The sequence below is a fragment of the Athene cunicularia genome (genome assembly GCF_003259725.1).
Source record: "Athene cunicularia isolate RWA chromosome 18 unlocalized genomic scaffold, athCun1 chr18_part1, whole genome shotgun sequence".
NCBI lineage: Eukaryota > Metazoa > Chordata > Aves > Strigiformes > Strigidae > Athene > Athene cunicularia.
Genome location: NW_020799123.1, coordinates 5,247,020 through 5,265,097, shown reverse-complemented (window position 1 = coordinate 5,265,097; position 18,078 = coordinate 5,247,020). Strand labels below are relative to the sequence as shown.

The 18,078-nt window shown below is 47.2% G+C and overlaps 1 protein-coding gene across 1 annotated transcript; it reads right to left on the bottom strand.

Annotated features, from left to right (window-relative positions):
- Positions 1-5,864: 5,864 nt before the first annotated feature.
- On the bottom strand, positions 5,865-17,694 carry JMJD6 (jumonji domain containing 6, arginine demethylase and lysine hydroxylase). The gene is made up of 7 exons (XM_026861271.1): positions 17,626-17,694; positions 17,025-17,455; positions 13,841-14,127; positions 12,374-12,509; positions 12,113-12,251; positions 11,325-11,452; positions 5,865-9,780 (listed from the first exon to the last, which is right to left on the bottom strand). Exons 1-7 carry the CDS (start codon positions 17,692-17,694, stop codon positions 9,744-9,746), a joined length of 1,227 nt encoding a protein of 408 aa, XP_026717072.1. The 3' UTR covers positions 5,865-9,743.
- Between the last annotated feature and the right edge of the window lie 384 nt (positions 17,695-18,078).

Below are 18,078 nucleotides of genomic sequence, written 5' to 3'. Positions count from 1 at the left end.
TAGCGGAGAAGCTGGCAGGGCAAGGGAAGGGCTGTCCCGACTCCCCTGGGTGAGGAGCATCTGCCCAGCGCCTCCACGCCAAGCTTCAGGGCATCACTCCTCCTCCCCTGCGGGCAGCACCGGCCTGTGCCATAAACTGCTGCCGCACCCACCAGGCAAGCGGGTGCTGAGAGCAGCTGGGCTGTGAGAGCCTCCCCCCAGCACCTTGCTGCCGGTGTGTCGGATAAACAAGCAGCTTAAAAAATGCGATGTGCCTAAAAGCCATCGCAAGCTGGCAAGGAGGCTGGCCAAGGGGTTGTCAGGTCCTTCCAGACTCTGCCACCAAGGATTTCCTGCCTCTTGAGACTGCTGGGAGGATTAGCCAACCTTTTACAAAGCAGGCTGAAATTAGAAGGCCTAAACTATTCCTGCCAGGGTAAAAACCAGCACGGAGCTTTCTCCCAGATGCACGCAAGGGGAGCAGACATGGGAATCTGCCCCCAAAGTTCCCTCCAGGGAAAAGGCTTTGGAGATATCTCTGGGAGCAGAGTTTTTATTGACTGGCTGAAAACAAAACACGGACAAAGATGGGATTAAATCCCTGGAGTGAGAGGAAGGAAGTGAAGCCATGATCCTCACTGCGGCTTGTCTTTATTGGTAATCCTATCAGGCAGGCAATCATTAGCGTACGGATAATTGTATTCTAAGTAACCAACCATGGTACTTCCCTTCTGCATAGCTTTGCTTTCCTGGATCATCAGAGCTGCCCCTGAGCTCAGCCAGAACATCCAGACACCAGTAGCATCACAGCACTGTTCAGTTCATCTTTTCTGATGTACATTTGGTCCCTTCTTCTCCCTTCCTGCCCAAATCCACCCTTCAGCTTGGTGAAGCTACTGGCTTCCAAAAGTTTGACTCTCTGGGTGAACGTAGTGGAAAAGCACAAGGGATGTGAGAGCCGGGGTGGCTCCACCAGGTAGCTACAAAGGGGTATAAACAGGTCTGGAGTACAGTGAGACTGAAATTCTCTCTCAAGCAGCTTCTCAAGACCCTTCTGGGGACAGGAGGAGCAAAGAGGCTCAGCTGAAGGGTTTATGGCAGTCTGTCTGACAGACCAGGACAAGCATTGAACAGAGCCTGGCACAGCCCTGGGTACAAGACACACCGCTGGGCATTTGGGGACGCAGTCTGGGAATCAGTGATTAATCAGTTTTTCAGTTTTTTAAGTAATCTTGGAGCTGAGCTGATCACCTGCAGGAGCCATGAAGGTGCCGTCCCAAATCCAGTGCATCAGTTGCCATCTGAGACTTCCCCCGAGCCCTGGAAACTCCTCGCAGCTGGAGACAGAACCAGGGTGGGGAAACTCACAGGACTGGGTCTTTGCTCCTGTGTTCAGGCAGACTGTCAGATTTGGGGACAAGGAGGAATTTTGGGTGAGACTGGCCACTGTGGTCTGCTAGTAGGTTGACTTGGGGTGCTTTGGCCTTACACGCATGTTTGTGGCTGTCGCAGTGCCCTCGCCGGCTGCCGACATCCAGGACACCTCCTGCTCCTTCTCCCTGGCACTGTGCACTTTCCACGGCGTTCGGTGAAGCCTGTTAGAGGATGTTTGCCCACACAGGAACACAATGGCACACGGCTTGCATGAACCCAGCACAGAGACCAAGCGCTTCAGTGGGTACCCTCTCAAGCAGGATTTATCACTGTCTTAAAATACGAGGCGCTGGCGCTCACAGCTTCTTCTGAGGTCGGGATCACTGGTGAGGGAACTAAACAGGAGTTACAGGCAGGGATGACCATGAGCAAGTTCTGCCTTTGGCCCTTCAGGGATTCACTGTCAGGTCACTGGAACCTGTCACCTTCGTAGGAGTCATGAGGACTGCAGGGCGCAGGCACCTCTGAAAGACACCACTCTGGTCTTGAAGATGGCCAGGAACATGCAGGACACATCTGCAAGAACAGTCACTCTCACTGGCCAACTTCATACGAGGTGGCAGAATCGGCAGCAGGGCTCAGCTTCCCACGCCAGAGCTGGGGTGGGAGCCAGACTCTCCTGCAGACAGTGATCTGATGGGGACGATCCCCCAAGCAGAAACCAGGCCCGGCAGGTCCCCTGCCATATCCACTTGTCCCCTCTGTGGCTCTCCAGAGGCGAGTGGATGGAGTAGACTTGCCCTGATGCAGTAAGGCTCCCATGGGAGGGCAGGGGGCAGCTGCAGGGTTCTCCCATCAACTCATGAAAACGTGCTGCTGTCTCCCTGAACTGCCGAGGTAGGGGGGGAACCTGGTGTCCGGCAGAACAGGTGGCCCACAGAAGCTGGTGGCGACTCTTGTGCTTCCCTGGTGCTGGGCCGCTGTGACAGCTGCCTGCACTGGACCCCGAGGGGTGGCTGTCACGGAGTCTCCCCAAAACTAAGGAGAAGGGACTGCAGCCCAACAGCCTCCGACTCCAGGACAGGAGGGGAAAGCTTCACGTGGGATCTCTGCCCTGCTACTGCCCGCCAGCCCCGGGATAGACAAGCTGCTGGTTTGCAGAGTCTGCAGGCTCGGGGAGGGGAGCTCGGGGAGAACAATCCCCCTCGGTCCCGCACCCCGTCCCAGCGCGGGGTGCCCGCCCTGCCCAGCGCCTGGAACCCGCATGAGCACGCTGCCCTCTCCAGGGAGCGGAGCGGCCCTGCACCGCCGCCCAAGATCGGCTCCCCGAGAGCCCTGGCCCTGCACAAAAGCTGCTTTTACAGGGCCGCGGCAGGGGGAGCAAAGGGCTGGGCAACAGCTGAAGAGCTTTACCAACAAAGGGGGATTCAGGAGAGCTGCGGTTACAACTGCGCCAGGAAGCGTGTCGTATTCCCCCCGGAAATCTGCCTGCGGGAGGGACGGAGCTGGAGCGGCTGGAAGGGCCGGGAGAGCCTTCTGGAGGTACGAACCCCAACAGAGTACATCACAGCTTCTCACCCCCTCCCACAGCACATGAGCTGCGTGGGTAGTAGCTAGCTGCTCGACGTCCTCTGCTCACACAGGTGCCTCCCTCACCCCCCCGAAGCGAGTGGAGCTTCCAGACCCCTCTCCCCCGCAGCTGTAACCCAAGCACGGGTCTACAAGATCCTGAAGCGGGGTGAGCAGGTAGAGGCCGGTTTCTAGCGGGGAAATCGGCAGCTGTGGGTTTGCACAGGCCTCAGCGACTCCAGGCAGATGATGCCATGTTCCCAGGTCCTCCAAGAGCCCAGCTCCCCTCCCCTAAAGCTTGAGCACAGACTGGTTTTGAACTGGTCCAAACTTGGGATAATTTCTGCAAGCCCCAGTCATGATCCAGCCACTAGTACCACTTTTTCCTTGCCAAGAGCAGCAACATCTCTGCGCTGCTGGCAGAAGTCAGAAGCTATCCCAGGAAATGTCACCGTGCTTGCCCTGTTCTCAGCTGACACAGGCATGGAGGTCACTGACACTCCTGGCTGCCTGCTCATCTGCGTTTTCCCACCCGGCCATGCGCTGGCTCTGATGCTGCCGTGATGCTCGGAGAGCTGGTTCAATTCACGAGTGGCAGAAAACTAAACACCACAAGAAAAGTTCACCTCATCAAGAGGGCCGAGCCAGCCCAAGGGAGGGGATGGCCATGCCTGGCCCCCACTGAAAGGGGAGATCCCAAAAAGCTCTCTCGTGAGGGCTTATTTCTATGCTTTCTCCCCAAGCCCCACGACTAACCCAGCTGCTCACTAGGCCTATGGTCTCACCCAACACAGCTCTTTTATCATGTTAAAACTCATTTCCTAGTCTAATCCCTGAGCTAGAGCAGACTCTGAGGTGGTGTTGATGGTCTTCAAAGTTTTAAGTCAGCTGTACAATTGGCCTTGCCCTTGAAAGCCAGCTGATAGTCCCCAGTGAACCAAAGCTCAAGGATACTGGCAGCCAGTCCAGTCCTGATCGCAGCAGAACAGCTGAGAAAAGACACAGCCTTGGGTCTAAACAAGGCAACACTGCATCAGAAAAGCAATTCTGAAATTCTCTTCCCTGCTAGCAGTGCTGGGACCCGGCCAGACCAGCTGCTGCTCCTCCAGCTGCCCCCATCCTCCTCCTCCTCCTGGCAGGCTGTGGTGGCAGCCCCCCAGTTTCAAGTCCTTCACTCGAGCAAGAGGACACACAACAGTTAGAGGCATCACATACAGGTGGGAGCCACCAGCTCTCAAGCCAGAAGGGACATGGAATAATTATTTGGTTTTGAACACATTTCCAATCAGCTCTACCTGCCTCAATTTAGACTCCTCCAGAAGCAGGTGAGGTGCAGTCCCACAGAGGAGCTTTTATATGCCTTGAAAAAAGGATGAGATGCTGCAAGCATAATAGTTCAAACCTGAACCAGTCTTAAAACACACAGATACTTAGTGCTGTGCCTAACACTCCTCAAGCAGGAATACAGCCCTATGCTCTCTGTGATGAGCTTTCTAACTGCCACAAAAGAAGCAGCAGTGGTTGTTGCTTTTGCATCAAACTAGATGAAAGGAGCAAGAGCAGTGGCAAGGGTGCAGCATAGACAGTACAACCTCTGCACACCGACTCGGGTAACCTCATCCTGTTGGCTCCCCAGTAGCAATTAAAAAAATCAGTTTTCTGTCCTCCTTGATGAGTTGAGGTATCAGGTTGTAACTGTCACTAAAAGGAAGACAGGTAGATAAATCAGAGGAACAAAATAATCAAGTCCAGGTTGCAAGGCCATAGTAGCACTGAAGTATGTACCAGCAGTACCTGCAAATTAGGAAGAACACTGGGATAATCTTGAAGCTGGGAACACGCAAAATTGCCTCTCTAGGGAATGAAAAGCAGAAGAGATACGTTATAAAAGCATTTCTACAATGGCTCTACTTAGCTTTCAGCTACCACAATTCATACCACTTTCTGGAATTGGGTCTTGTTAAATGCCAAGCACCGAGGCGCCCGCAGTGCCCACACGGAGAACAGGGGCTCATTTGCTAATTGCGACGGCCTGGCCGCATCGAGCTAGACAGTGTCTAGCAGAGGCCGTGAACAGGGCACGGGGAGAGATCTTCTGAGGAGAAACTAGAAAGGAAAAAAAAATTTGGTTTTATAGGTGACACTAAATAAGAGTGTTTACATCAATGTTTGGGAAGGGAAAGACAGAGATTTATGCAGAAACCAGTAAACTTGCTGTCTGCTGCCACAAAACCATTTACTCTTCAAGGTGTTTCATTCCACAATATATTGATATAAATATTTCAGAAGCCTGCAGGCTGCTGTCCCACACTGTTTTAGCTTATTTACCTGCAGTTACTGGCTTCAACAAACCTCACTAACAAAAATACAAGTTTTTCCACTTTCTCAATCCTTGTTCCACTACACAGCCAAATTTATTCCAAGGCTGCTTCAGACCTGGGGAGCACCCTCAGAGGCAGCTCTCTCCCAAACCCCAGGTACTGGGGGAAGGCTAGTTGGTGCTCTGCTTGGAGCCCTGCCCTTCCACCACCAGCTCACACTGTGCATCTTATCTAGAAGCTCAGCTGAAAGCAGCATGTGACACCTGGAAGATGAAACTCCCTCTCGCCAGTATTAGGTGGCAAGAGAAATACAAGCCAAGGCTTCCTGTAACACAGCCTGGGGAGGACAGGGAAGAGGGGAAAGCAAGCACTGCAGTCTGGAAATAAAGCTACTGACACAAACCTTCTCCCAAAGCCATCACAGCCCCAGCAGCTTCCAAAATGTACCCCACCACACAGATGTGCTAATCACATGCGAGAAAGAGCTCGGGGAAGTCCCTAAAGCCCCCCTACGACCTGAACACCTCTCAGCATGCTGCTGCACTCTGGGAAGCGGAGGTGTACACAGGTAGGGTTTTTTTTTCAGATCAGGATATGGAAAAAAGCAACTAGCTGACAGGATAATGCAAAATAATTGATTTTATTTAAAATAAAAAGCAAAAACACAATCATCCGAACAAGACAATTAAGAGTATCCCAGCCCTGCTGGATGGGGTGATAAAAGCAGCTAAGGGCAGTGGCAGGGCTTGGAGCCGACAGCGTGACTGTCAAACGAATCAGTAAGCTCTTTCCTTCCCCCCTTTGCAAGGGGGATGTCAAAACCCTCCCATTACAATGAGCCCACACAGGCATTTCAGATTAGATTCAGTCAACAGTCTTGCTTCCTGCCCCATGGTGGCTGGGGATTCAGGGAAGAAAAAGGTCTAGGTTAATTATGAAAGAGGTTGCTGTCTTTCTTCTAAGCATCTGGAGAGGCTTAATGTAACTGAGAAGACAACCTGGAGCCAGCGTACCCAAGCTGGAAAGGGGAGGAAGGTATGCCAGTGCTTCCTCAGCATCACCCACTCCCACAGCACTTGTGCAGGGAACAGGTGCCGAGATAGGCGTGCCTCTTGTTCACAACTACAGTTCTGATGGGGTATTTATTCGTTTGCTCCTGAACTGTCACAGCAGACAAGCCTGTACTGGTTATCAGACTCAAAAGCATGGCCAGAGCTCACAAATCCCTTTACCTTTCGCCAGAGCAGGCAGGACAATGACACCGATACGCACAGTACAATCGGGAAGCCCGCAGTCCAAACCCGGCACGTGGCTCGCTCAGCCCAGCCCCAGGGAACGGGGCAGCCCCCAAAGCCCCCCCCGTTGGGCTGGAACACACCGGCAGGGGCTGAGGCAAAGCAGCACGGCTGCTTCGGGCCTCATGGAAACAAGGGACCCACTGTGTCTGGGTGCTGGACCACAGCAGCCTGCTGCATCCTGGGGCTTGACAGTACACAAAAGCAGTGGGGTTGGAACAAAAGACACGGGTGCCCCCAGAAGCACAAGGCTGGAGAAGTGAGAGCACAAAACCCACTCTCCCCAGTCAGCCTCCCACAAGCAGGGAGCTAGGCACAAGGGGAGCAGTTTTTAACTTTATTCCTCATTGACCTGGCCTGGAATGAGGGCTGGGAAGCACCAGCTCCCCTGCTTCCTGTAAGGCCCGTGAAGCTGACTCCCTGATGAGAGATAACTTAATAAGGGATTTTTTTAAAATAGGACCGATCTAGCAGGACCTCCTGTTTAGAGCAGGCCATGAAATGCCAACAGTTAAACTCTGGTGAAAACAAAAAGCCTTGTTCTGCTACAGTTCATGTACCACACAGCAATTCTGGAAGGACCACCACAGAACACCATGTGGCCAAGAGTGCTGAACAACATCCCCAAAGTTTTTGGCTACAAAAAGCTAACACCAGGTTAGGAAGTCTCAGGTTGCTTAGGATGTCTGGAACACGTTTTGTGGGAGGACGACTTCAAAGCATCTTACACAGCAATGACATTTCAGCCTCACAACACCCCTGTGAGGTAGGTATTTTCCTCATTTGCTAAGACAGAAGCTCACCAATTCGGCTGAGGCAAGAGCCTGTGAGTGGAAGAACCAGAGATCCCAAGAGTCCTGATTCCCAGGTCACCTAAACGCCTTTGTTTCATATCAGAAAGTGCCTTGTGGAGAAGTCAGTACAGCATTGCTGGTATCACGATGCCTGCTGTCCATTACAAACACACTGCTTCTCTGCGAGGGATGGCAAACAAACACAGGCTTCAATTGGGAATGGTTTTATTTCACCCCATGGAAGAGTTCATAGGCATGGAAGAACACTCTGCACTCTGGATCTTCCCACTGTGCTTCTGGTGGCAGAGGTGTGGTATTCCCGGCACAGTGATCAGGCTTTCCCAGACAGGTAAGATTTTAAGACTGCAAAACTGAACCACGAGCGCCAGATACAATCACAAGCTACAGCACAAGCCATCTTCCTGACACACTGTCAAACCACCAAGGAGGGCAGTGGACAGTTCTCCAAGGGCTCCCCACACCGTGACAGAGCTGAGACTTCTGAGCCTTCGTCTCCCCAGGCCCCCCAAGTTCTTCCAAAAGGCAGGAGCTGCAGCCTGCTCTGTCTGAGGAGACACACAAATGGTGCAGGCTCCCAGACTGTTCAACTGGGCAGGAAAAAAGGCAGCCTTGGCCAGAAATGCCAGGAGTTTGAGAAGTTTCTTTGAAAATGAAGCAATTTTGTGGAATAACCTGCAGCAGTCTAGAGCAAGCGTGTTCACTTACGCCTGGCTATCACAGGAAATTCAGGAGTCTGGATAGTTAAATAATGTAGCAAAAAAACCTTCTCTCTCTCCATTCTTCCACCACCATGCTGCTCCTACACAAAGTGACTGGCACAGAAGATTGAGAAATAGATCCTGACAAACATATTTAAGGATTCCCTGGTACAACGGGATATGGCCTGGTCTCCCAGAAGGGAGAGAGTGTTTACATAGGAAGAGACAAGGTTAAAAAAACAAGATCAGAAAACCTAGTCAAACAATGTTCTGGGTTCCATCACACCCAACACGTGTTAAGAAAGTCACAGTTAAGGCTGCCAATCTGCTTTTTAATTCTGCTACCAGTGCCTGGGCATTATTGCATGTTTACCACACACATGCCTCTTCTGCTTTCAAGTTTCCTCTCCCAAAGAAGAATGGCTGAAGTGAGATCTAATGCCCATCGCTCCTAGGTCTCAGGAGAGCACCCAAGGAAGCACCCCAACCCTGCCAGCTTCTGGCTGTGCTGTTCAGATTGAGAAGGATCATCTCCTTGCAGCGCTCCTTCAGCCACAGGCCTCTTTGCTGACACCACCACCACAAACCCCCACTAAAAAAACCCAGCAGCTCCAACAGATCCCCTGGGGATGAGAGCTTTACCCAGCGTTAATACAAATGCATCTACACAGACTTAAGCAACACATTGCATTTTTAAAAAGCATAGAACAACAATACATCCCCCTCCCAGTCCTTTAAAATTGGCACCACAAGTTCTGGAAACGTCTGAACCCATAACCTCAAAGAAAAGCCAGTTAGGGATGTGACCTGCACTGTCCTGAACGAGCCTATGACTACGACCCTGTAACTGTTTGGTATTTAAAGCCCAGCAACTGTTGTCATACAAGAGTCAGACGTTGTCAGTTGTTGCCTACTGCTACACATCACACCTGCACCTAAAGGTTTATAATTACTGGCAAATGCTGACATTTTTGCTGTGCAAGAAACTCCAGGATTCTCCTGCTCCATCAAGCTTCCTATCACAAGGTGCTAGTGCATCTTTGTTACCAGTCACCATAACAGAGACAGAGCAAAAGTAAATGGACCATTGCTGGTTAAGGTGTTGCACCTTAGATGTATGCGCGTAGATTAAGACCATGAAAGATGCTTCAGGTCCGGTCACCTCTGATGAAGTCGTTTTGGTGTTTGGAGCATTCATACCACCTTCCCCTCCTGAAATTCTGGTGTGAGATCCGCCGGACGTTCAGATAGGCCAAAAGGGCTGGTGTTCCTTTCCTCAAGTGTACAGGACAACATGTAAACATATGACAGTGTCAAAGCAAGGCAGGTTTTTAGATTTACCTGCTGGTTTTAAAAAGAGTTCTTTAAAAACTGACCGTCATCTTCCTTGCCAGTTACATGAACCATTAAATACTTGGCATGTCCTTACCCAAAGCTGGGTTATTAGTGCACTCACTCGGGGCGCAGAGGGGACAAAGCATTGCACAATAACGTAGAGTCGGGGCGTTCCCCTAGAAGTTATTAAGGAGCCAACCTTCAACAGCACATAATGAAGACAGATGTCTGGATCGAGGAACAGTGACAAAAACTTAAGGACTGTGAGAAATAGAAGCAGAAGGGGGTAGAACAGAGCTGGCTGGCTGCTAACGGAGCTTCGATCGGCAGCTGCCTCTAGGTGGGTGTTGTTATCGCTCAGGGGTAGCTGCGGCCTCCACAAGATTCCCTAATCCTGTTAAAAAAAGTACAACTGCCTGTCAACAACTACAGCATTCCCCTCGTATCAGGCACAACATCGCAGCATGCAGGTTAATTGTATGCTAACTCTTCCTAAAGAATCGTACAAGCTAAGTAAGGTTTTATGTTTGGAACTGTTTCTATCCACTAATCCATCACATTGCTGGTGCAGAAAGCCTACCTGTCCTCAGAGTAAAACAATCAACATATAGGAGGAAGAACAGTGAAACCTGGAAAGCAAGTGTTCTAGGCAATGTGCTGATTTTTAATATTAAAAGTATTAATTTCAAAAGTTGAAGTGCAAACAGCTGAAAAATGCACAGGATTTTCAGAAGCACAGATCTGCACGTATGCTCTGCATTTTTATAGCTGTTTGTGGCTTTTTTTAAAAACAGGATCTGCATTAAGGTTCATTATCTCCTGCTGCTCCTCCCTGCCTGAAGTCACACTGGCTGTGAAATGGGATTTGACAATGTCATAACAAACAAATTGTTAAAACCCCCAGGGCAAAAGAAGCAGTCAGTACAATTCTCTCCCAACTGTTTAATGATGCTCTTGTACCTGTAATTCAATTGTACTCAGTTATGAGCAACTCCTGAAAACAAGAGAGCAGTATGTCACAGCAAGAAAAATGGCAACATGTACAGGAGCAAACAGGCCTTTAGGCGTGATCCTGGGAATCTGGGCTTCCCCAGTGAATTACTACTGCACGCCTGCCTCAGCTGGCCACACAGCAGGTCCCCACAGTACCTGCACCATCGGTTAACCAAACTGCAAGGAGTTTGCTTAAGAATGTTGGCCTCTGCTATATGAAAAAAATGCTTCATTTAGCAAAGAATTTCTAAGTTCCTCCCTGTGGAATACTCTCAGATTCCCAGTGTTTCACTGTTTTTAATCTGGCAAGACCAGAGAACTTCCTTCCTTGGCAACTTTACCCTAAGCAATACCTATCGGTTCTGCAATATTAATGTTCTCTCTCTCAAGACTGACTAGAAACATTTTTTTTTAATAGGTAAACACAAGCATTTGCTATTTGAGATGAATTTTGCCTTTAACAGATAAAACTGGGCCACACTGAAGTAATCCAGGCAACAACAGGAGAAACTCTACAACTCCTTTAAGGTTCCCTGTTTGGACAACAAGGCATCGAAATCTGAGTCTTGACTGATCATTCCTCATCTTTAACTGTTTACTATTCATTTGTGCTCTCTGAAAAGCACAGTTGAAATATCCCACCTCTCCCATTAAACAAAGTAAAATGCTTTCTCTACTAAAAGAGACAATTAGGAAAAGTAATAAAACTGTTTATTAAATAAAGTAAAAAACCCAATTTAAAAACAAGAATCTTAGTTATCAGTTTGGAGCCACAAAAATAATTCACAGAGGGAAGATATCACCACTGGTCAACTGCTTTATGTTCTGTAAGGAATCCCTTGCTCTCATCCATCCATCCTGATGTTATCACCCTATCTGAAGTCTGCCAGCTCTGCCTTGTACTGTCTTTTGCTCGTTTAAAAACAACAGTTGCCATTGGGTCACCTGGAGGAGCTGCGCTCTTTGCTCACACAGTCGTCCTGGGAAGTTGTATCACCGTTACCCATCATGCTGCATGTTCTCCTCTTTTTCCTCCGGTGCATCATCCCCTCTGTCTCAGAGCCAGAGTCACACTGAAGCATGAAGAGATGAAACAAGAAGTCAGAGAAATCCAGTAAACTGGTAATGCTGTGGAATTCACTCTAAAAGCTACCTCAGCAAACCTGAATAATCACTATTCAAAGAACGTGCTATTTTAGATTAGACACATGAAATAGATTTTAAATTAAGTGTTTAAAAACCAGGAACAGGTATGTTCTTCGATTTGGTCACTGACTAAGCTGGCTTTGGGCAAGATAACTGATGTTAAATTGATCCTAAAAGGACCCAATTTCCCGAGAGCAGACGTGGTGTTTTCTGAAGCACTTGGCTGCCTAGAGAAGTCCCCTGTCATAACTGACAGTCTCAGGCTTGGATCTTGTTTCCCCTTCTCATTTTTAAAACAATTGTTTTGCAACCATTTTACACAAGCATGGCTTAGCTAAATGACTGACAGATTTATACATATTATAAACACAGATCAAACAAACCAAATCCATTTTGCAATACAAAAAAGGGCTTCAGCAAACTGAACCTGCCAAGACCACAGGCTCCTCCACCACATAGATTTGTTTAGCTGTTTTCATTAATTTCTTCCATAAGACACAAATATTAAGATGAAGACTCATGATCGGGTATGGAAAAACCAATATAATTGCAGGATATTGATCACCTACTGCGGTAAAAAGCATTACCTCTGAATCAGAGTCTGAGGAGCTGGAACTTGAGGAACTGGAGGAATCGCTAGAACTATCGGAAGCAATACCAGTAGATTCCTGCAGGTCAACTGAATCAGCCAAGGCTGCCAAGTCAGGATGCTCCTGCTTTAGGATCCTAAATACAGTTGAAATTTCAGCGTTAGCCTTTGAACAGTAATACTGCATGTAAACAAAGAGGGTATTTTGGGGTTTTGTTTTCAAAAGAGAGTATGAGAAGAAAGCTACTAAATCTCTTACCTGTACCATTTCCGTGACAATTTGGGTCTCCCTCTTACTGTCTTGTGCCACACCACAGGGAAGTTGGTACAGCTGGCAAAGTTTTGCGTGATGGCAATAGTCGTGTCAAGATTGAGAACTACATGCCACCAGCCACCTATAAATACAACACCAATGACCGTTTCTGGCTGTTAGCAGAAAGAAAGTTCAAGAACAGCCATGCACACTTATCCCACAGCACAGGTGGAAATTGGACCTTATCTCCCAAACCCAGGTGAGTTTCCACCATGTCATCTTTCTTCAGTCTTATGTCAGCGTTCGCTCCAGTGCCTTACAGATTCTTGTTACAGAAGGCTGCTCAGCGCTCTGACCAAATTATCCAGCTCACAAACAGTATTGAAGATCTGACTTGACAGCAACACACTGGCTACTGACGGCTTATTTAACAGCAAGAGCCACTGTAACCCAGGCTGCACAGAGACCCTTTCTGTTAAGCTGGAGAGCACTTCCCATCCTGATTTAGTAATGTTCTTATGACTACAGACTAACCTTTCATTTAAAAATAGACACAAAATTGTTTCCCCACACGGGATAAAAATAGACAGGGTGTTCTTGCAACCCACTTATAACCTCAAAAAAAGACTAGGGAAACAGTTTAATGGAACCCGACAGCTACAAAATCTTAACAGAAGGTACACTGAGGAGTCACTAATAAGTGCCAAGACAATCACAAGGCACTCTTCAAACATGAAGTCAGCTGGATGTTAGAGACAAGCAATGTGGATAGAAGCTATGGGCCATGCTGAAAAAAAATGATGCAAGATTTAGAGGTTAGAATTCGGCACTGAACTCACCACTTTATCCACTAGCCATGTCACCTCCCAGTAATAATGGGCACACAGTGTGCAGCGACTCAAAGAGAATGGTATCTTGATCAGATCGTTCTTTAGCTTTTGATTTCAAATGCAAGATGAAGCATAACCACAGAGACGTGGGTGGAAGGTGTCAGTGCCTTTAAGTAGTTCTTTTCCCACAGCTAAGAAAAATTCATATGCAGTCAGACTACCCAGGCTACAAAATTCAGTCATGAATTTGCTACGGTGTATTTAAACTCAAACATTTTTGTCTAAGAGTTACTAGCACTCAGACACCTCTATTATTTTATGTCTTGACAGCTTCCTATTACTTCAATTTAGTTTAGGATCACATTCCTGTGACACTGCAACTCAGGTCCCATGTGTTTTGTCATCTGTACCACATGCAATCCTATCTTACACGTCATATATATTTCAGGACACTCAGAAAATAACTGAATAGTTTCAAAATGAACCTTACAGTATATGTCCCTTTTGAAACAGCTCAGTATGGTTTCAGTAAGAGATGGGCCATATAAGAAAGCTGAAATACTCTCTTCATCTCTACTACACACAAATGTTAAAAATATGCTTTTCTCTCCCAGATTTCCTTACTGGAGAGATTTGTACATACCTGGCACAAAGACTGTCTCTCCTGGTTTCTGTAAGATTTCCAGGGGTTTGAACTCAGGAGGCCAGGTGGGGAGCTGCGTCCTTGGATAGATGACATTGAACCAAGTGATGGCCTCATCCTGCTGGTTCCCTCCCTCTTCTCGTGTCACTTTGATCAGCTCTCGGGGAGTGCTGGTAGGGAACAGGCACCAACGCTTGTGTCCCTGGACTAAGGCATTCCATGCACTCGTTCCCAAGGGATCGATGTGAATTCCTGTTCCAGATCGAGGTGGGCCCATCACAAACCATCTGCATGGGGGAAATAAAAAAAATCCTTTAGTCACAGAGCAAGCAAGTTGTTATCTTCTCTCTTCCAAGTTTCAGTTCCTTCATTCACCTTATTGAGATTGTTAGGCTCACACTACACCAATAAGATATGACACATGGGATTAACCTAAAAATAAACATGGATTTAGGACAGGAATGACTCTGGGACAAAAAAAGTGAAGATAGCTTTTTATATTTCACCACTGTGTTTTGTTTTAAACAGTTCTTCAATAAAATAGTCACATTCAAAAACCTTGAAATCACTAAGTCGCAACAGCTTGCATTAGGATTCTTATTATGCAGGGGGATTCTCCTAGTCCTAGTTTTTCTAAAATTTGCTACTCATAAATGGATCCAGAAACACAGAACACCAAGGAACAAACAAAAGGCAATACAAGTAAGGAACAGAGCAAAGTTACACAACCCTGGTCTCCCTCTATGCCTTCTGTTCACTTACAACAGGCTTTTCATTCTAACATTTAACTAGATGGAGCTTATTCTCCAGTGACCATTCAGGATTTGGCGTGTATATTCTCATTCCCCATTTGCAAGGTTTATTCCTCCCAATGGAGAACTTTATCTACTATACATGTTTAACAGCAGCAGCACCTTCAATTGTTCATTTCCCCTGTAACAGCACAGTAAGATCTACCATACCAGATAAAGCAGCATAAGTGAGGTGACTTAGTATCAGGCATCAAAAGAAAAAATATGGCAATAATTATTTAATGGGCAGTAAAGAGGATATAAACTAGAGCACCAACAAGATCCCTCCATCACATGGCTGACAAGCAGGTGATACCCAGCAAGAGGAGTTCAAAGGTTCAGAAAATACCAGAAGTCAGCAAGCTCTCCATCTCCCCCTTCCAATGCAGGTGTAAATCAAGCTGGTTGTCAAGTATCATTTTCTAGCACCTACTGTAGGACTGTAAGTTTGTTTATCAAGCTGCGCTCTTCCTACCCCATAAAGGAGCCATAAAAAGGTAAATAAGCAGGTGCTTGTCACTTCTATTGTCAATTCGCTCTTTAGATTCATATTAGCCTTGGAAAGATAATTAAACCACAAGCAGAACAGTCAAAGCTTTCCTGAAGAAGTCAGAAGAAATTAAACACATAAAAATCTGCCCGGTACACAGAGAGACACACTGCTCAATATAATTTTTCTGACTATAACCTGAACCTACACAGGCAGAAGATTAGGAAACCCTTATTTAGCAACACTGTAATTTACCAGCATCTTCCTCCAGGCATTTAATTTACAATGAACATAACCCAGTTTGCCACAAGACATCAAATTTACCATTAAAACCTTCACAACCTATAAGTTCAATTTAAAAACAAAAACTACAAACCCCAACATACCTCTCCTAAACTAAAATAGCTTCTTCAGTAAATGTCTTCCAGAAATTACTGCCTTTATTTCAAAGAGGAACAACTCCAATAAAGATGCTCTGAACCGCAGAAGTTCCTACGTTAAGGTCTACATGCTATTACACACTTCTCAATCCAGGGGTCAATCTGCACAGTTCTTATCCTGATCATATGATTAGAAAGCACCACTTCTGGATGGATTTTCAATTATGCTCTTTAACTGCTGGATACTCTTCATCCGTTTCTGTACCTAGATGTGACCCCTAACTCCAGGAGGCATCAGTGCGCTCTCCTGCATCATTCATCTCAAAAAATGGTAACAGCCTCAAACAAACCCACATTTTCCAGAACAAAGTACAAGAATTGTGAATACCAAGATCACAAGCAAGGAGCTCAGCATGTGCCTGTAGGTGGGGAGGGTGTCGAGGAAAGAGCAATATAAGTGAGTCACAACCAGGTTATCTAGTTTACCTATAACTTGGAAAAACGATTGCCAGTTCTGTAAACATCTTCTGTTTCTACTAGAGACTACTGCTGGTGTGCTTTTGAGTTTGATCAAAGCATTGTATGTTCTTAGAAGTGAATTAAAAAGGGTCTGTTACAACACTGTAAACACACCTACTTCAGTGATCTTAAACAGCATTAGTTCTGCTTCACTCCTGCAAAAGCACACCTAGACTACTGACACGTGAGAGACTTGCAAAGAAAAGTACCATTATTCATTACTTGTTCTATTTTATTTAAAAAAAACCCCAAACAATGAGAAAACCCACATCACAGCCTCGTGTCGCTCAAAGGGCAAGGCATTCTCTGACAATTACAATGTCACTGTAAAGACTTTAATTACTTGGAAGCTTATGCTCATACTGCTATGAAGCATTATATTAACATAGATAAAAATCACTTTTGTACTTAACAGCCCAAATACAAGGTTGTGGCATTTGATTTCAGGATTGAAGTGTCATTTCAATCCTTTTCCAATCAGATGCAAAAAAAGAGTTGAAAAGACTACACGGATGTGAAATACTGTTATCTCTCAAAATCATCTAAAGGGGAGCTAAGGACCAGTCTCCACACACACTTCATACTCATCTAGCTTCAGATCTTTACCTTAAAAGAACCCATAATTAAACTAAATTCCGCACTATACATAAGCCACTGGTGCAAAACCCAGGAGCTAGTCTTGAGCTACGCAAAATCTGAAAGCCAGAAGGCACACATAGCAAGAAATTAATCCTCACAACCTTTATTAACTATGTAATTTTTTTAAAATCTAAAAAGCGAGGTAAACTTAATAAAAAAAACCCCAAACCCAAACTTGTAGCAATACTGGTGGCAGAACCAGAAATTAATTGTGATACACAAATCTGCCTTCCCTCTGTCTGCATATGCTCATTGCAGAAAAGCAGACATAAAGCTATTATTTTATACAAGACAATTATACTTATTTAGGAGTAGCTAATGAGATGGAAAATACCTACTTTTATCTTGCTGACACTGTACTGTACCTGTAAGGTGGCCTTCGTTTCTCCCCTGCATACTGAAAAAGATCATCAGTGAAGAATTTGGGTACTTTGTAGTCCTCCAAGAGTTTCCTTCGCTTGGGATGCTCTCCATAACTGCTGTCAAAGATGTAGAGTGGGCTGTCATCGCGTGTGGTTTCCATGTACTCTATGTAGTATTTCATCTTCATCTTCACAGAGTAACCGTCATTGTCCTCCCCACATTTGAACTTCTGGTTCCGATACTTGCGTTTCAGCCGCTCCAGAGTCCACTTCTCTTGGGCAGACCAGCCCACCTGGGCATTCAGCAAGACTACAGGCTTGTAAGGTTTTTCATAGCGCTCAACAAATTCCTCCACTGTTAACTGGAGTGCATCTGCCCTCTCCACGTTATCCTGTGGAAACCAAGACGAATACAGAACAGATATTAAAACAGACTAGCATGCTAGAGCTGCGCTTTCTAAGTCGGTGTGGAAGAGCTTCACACTCATACTTTGCTCCATACACCACGAGGGTATCAATCTGCCTACGTGTTATTTTAAGCTCCCCGAGGCAGCAGTCCTATTTCTCTTGCCCTACTCCTTTCACCCATCAGTAACACCAGCACCTGGCACTCCTCCCCACCGAGGCAACTCTCCGGGTGGAGAGGCCACCCCTGCCCTTTCGGCTGACACATCCCCTGCTGCATTTGCACCCCTCTCGCCGCCCCCGGAGAAAGCGCCTGGGAATTACGTGGGTGCTCTGGCACTGAGGGTGCCCATCCCACCCCGACGGGGCCCTGACCTCCCCGCACCCTCCACGCCACGTGGATGGAGATAAAAACGCGAGCGCTGTTGAACTTGACCTGACCCTCTCTCTCAGCGCCCCGGCCCAGCGCCCCCAGGGAGCCCCACCAGCTCTCAAAGCAGCCCCAGCCTCAAGAAAGAGCCCTTTCCCCGTTCCCATCCGACTTCCCCCGGCCCCCCTTGCCCCTCAGGCCTCCCCAGGACCCCCTCAGCCCCGCTGCCTGCAAGGTGCGCCCTGGCCGCGGCGACCTCGCCTCGCCTGAGGGGAACGGCGG

What these genes read in the sequence shown, in the direction of transcription:
- JMJD6 (XM_026861271.1), bottom strand. Translation starts at nt 17,694, where the DNA reads ATGTGTCAGCCGAAAGGGCAGGGGTGGCCTCTCCACCCGGAGAGTTGC. An exon ending in TTGTCACGGAAATGGTACAG is followed by an intron (nt 12,252 to 12,373) that starts GTAAGAGATTTA and finishes AACTGTATTTAG; the next exon opens with GATCCTAAAGCAGGAGCATC. An exon ending in CCTCAGACTCTGATTCAGAG is followed by an intron (nt 11,453 to 12,112) that starts GTAATGCTTTTT and finishes TTCATGCTTCAG; the next exon opens with TGTGACTCTGGCTCTGAGAC.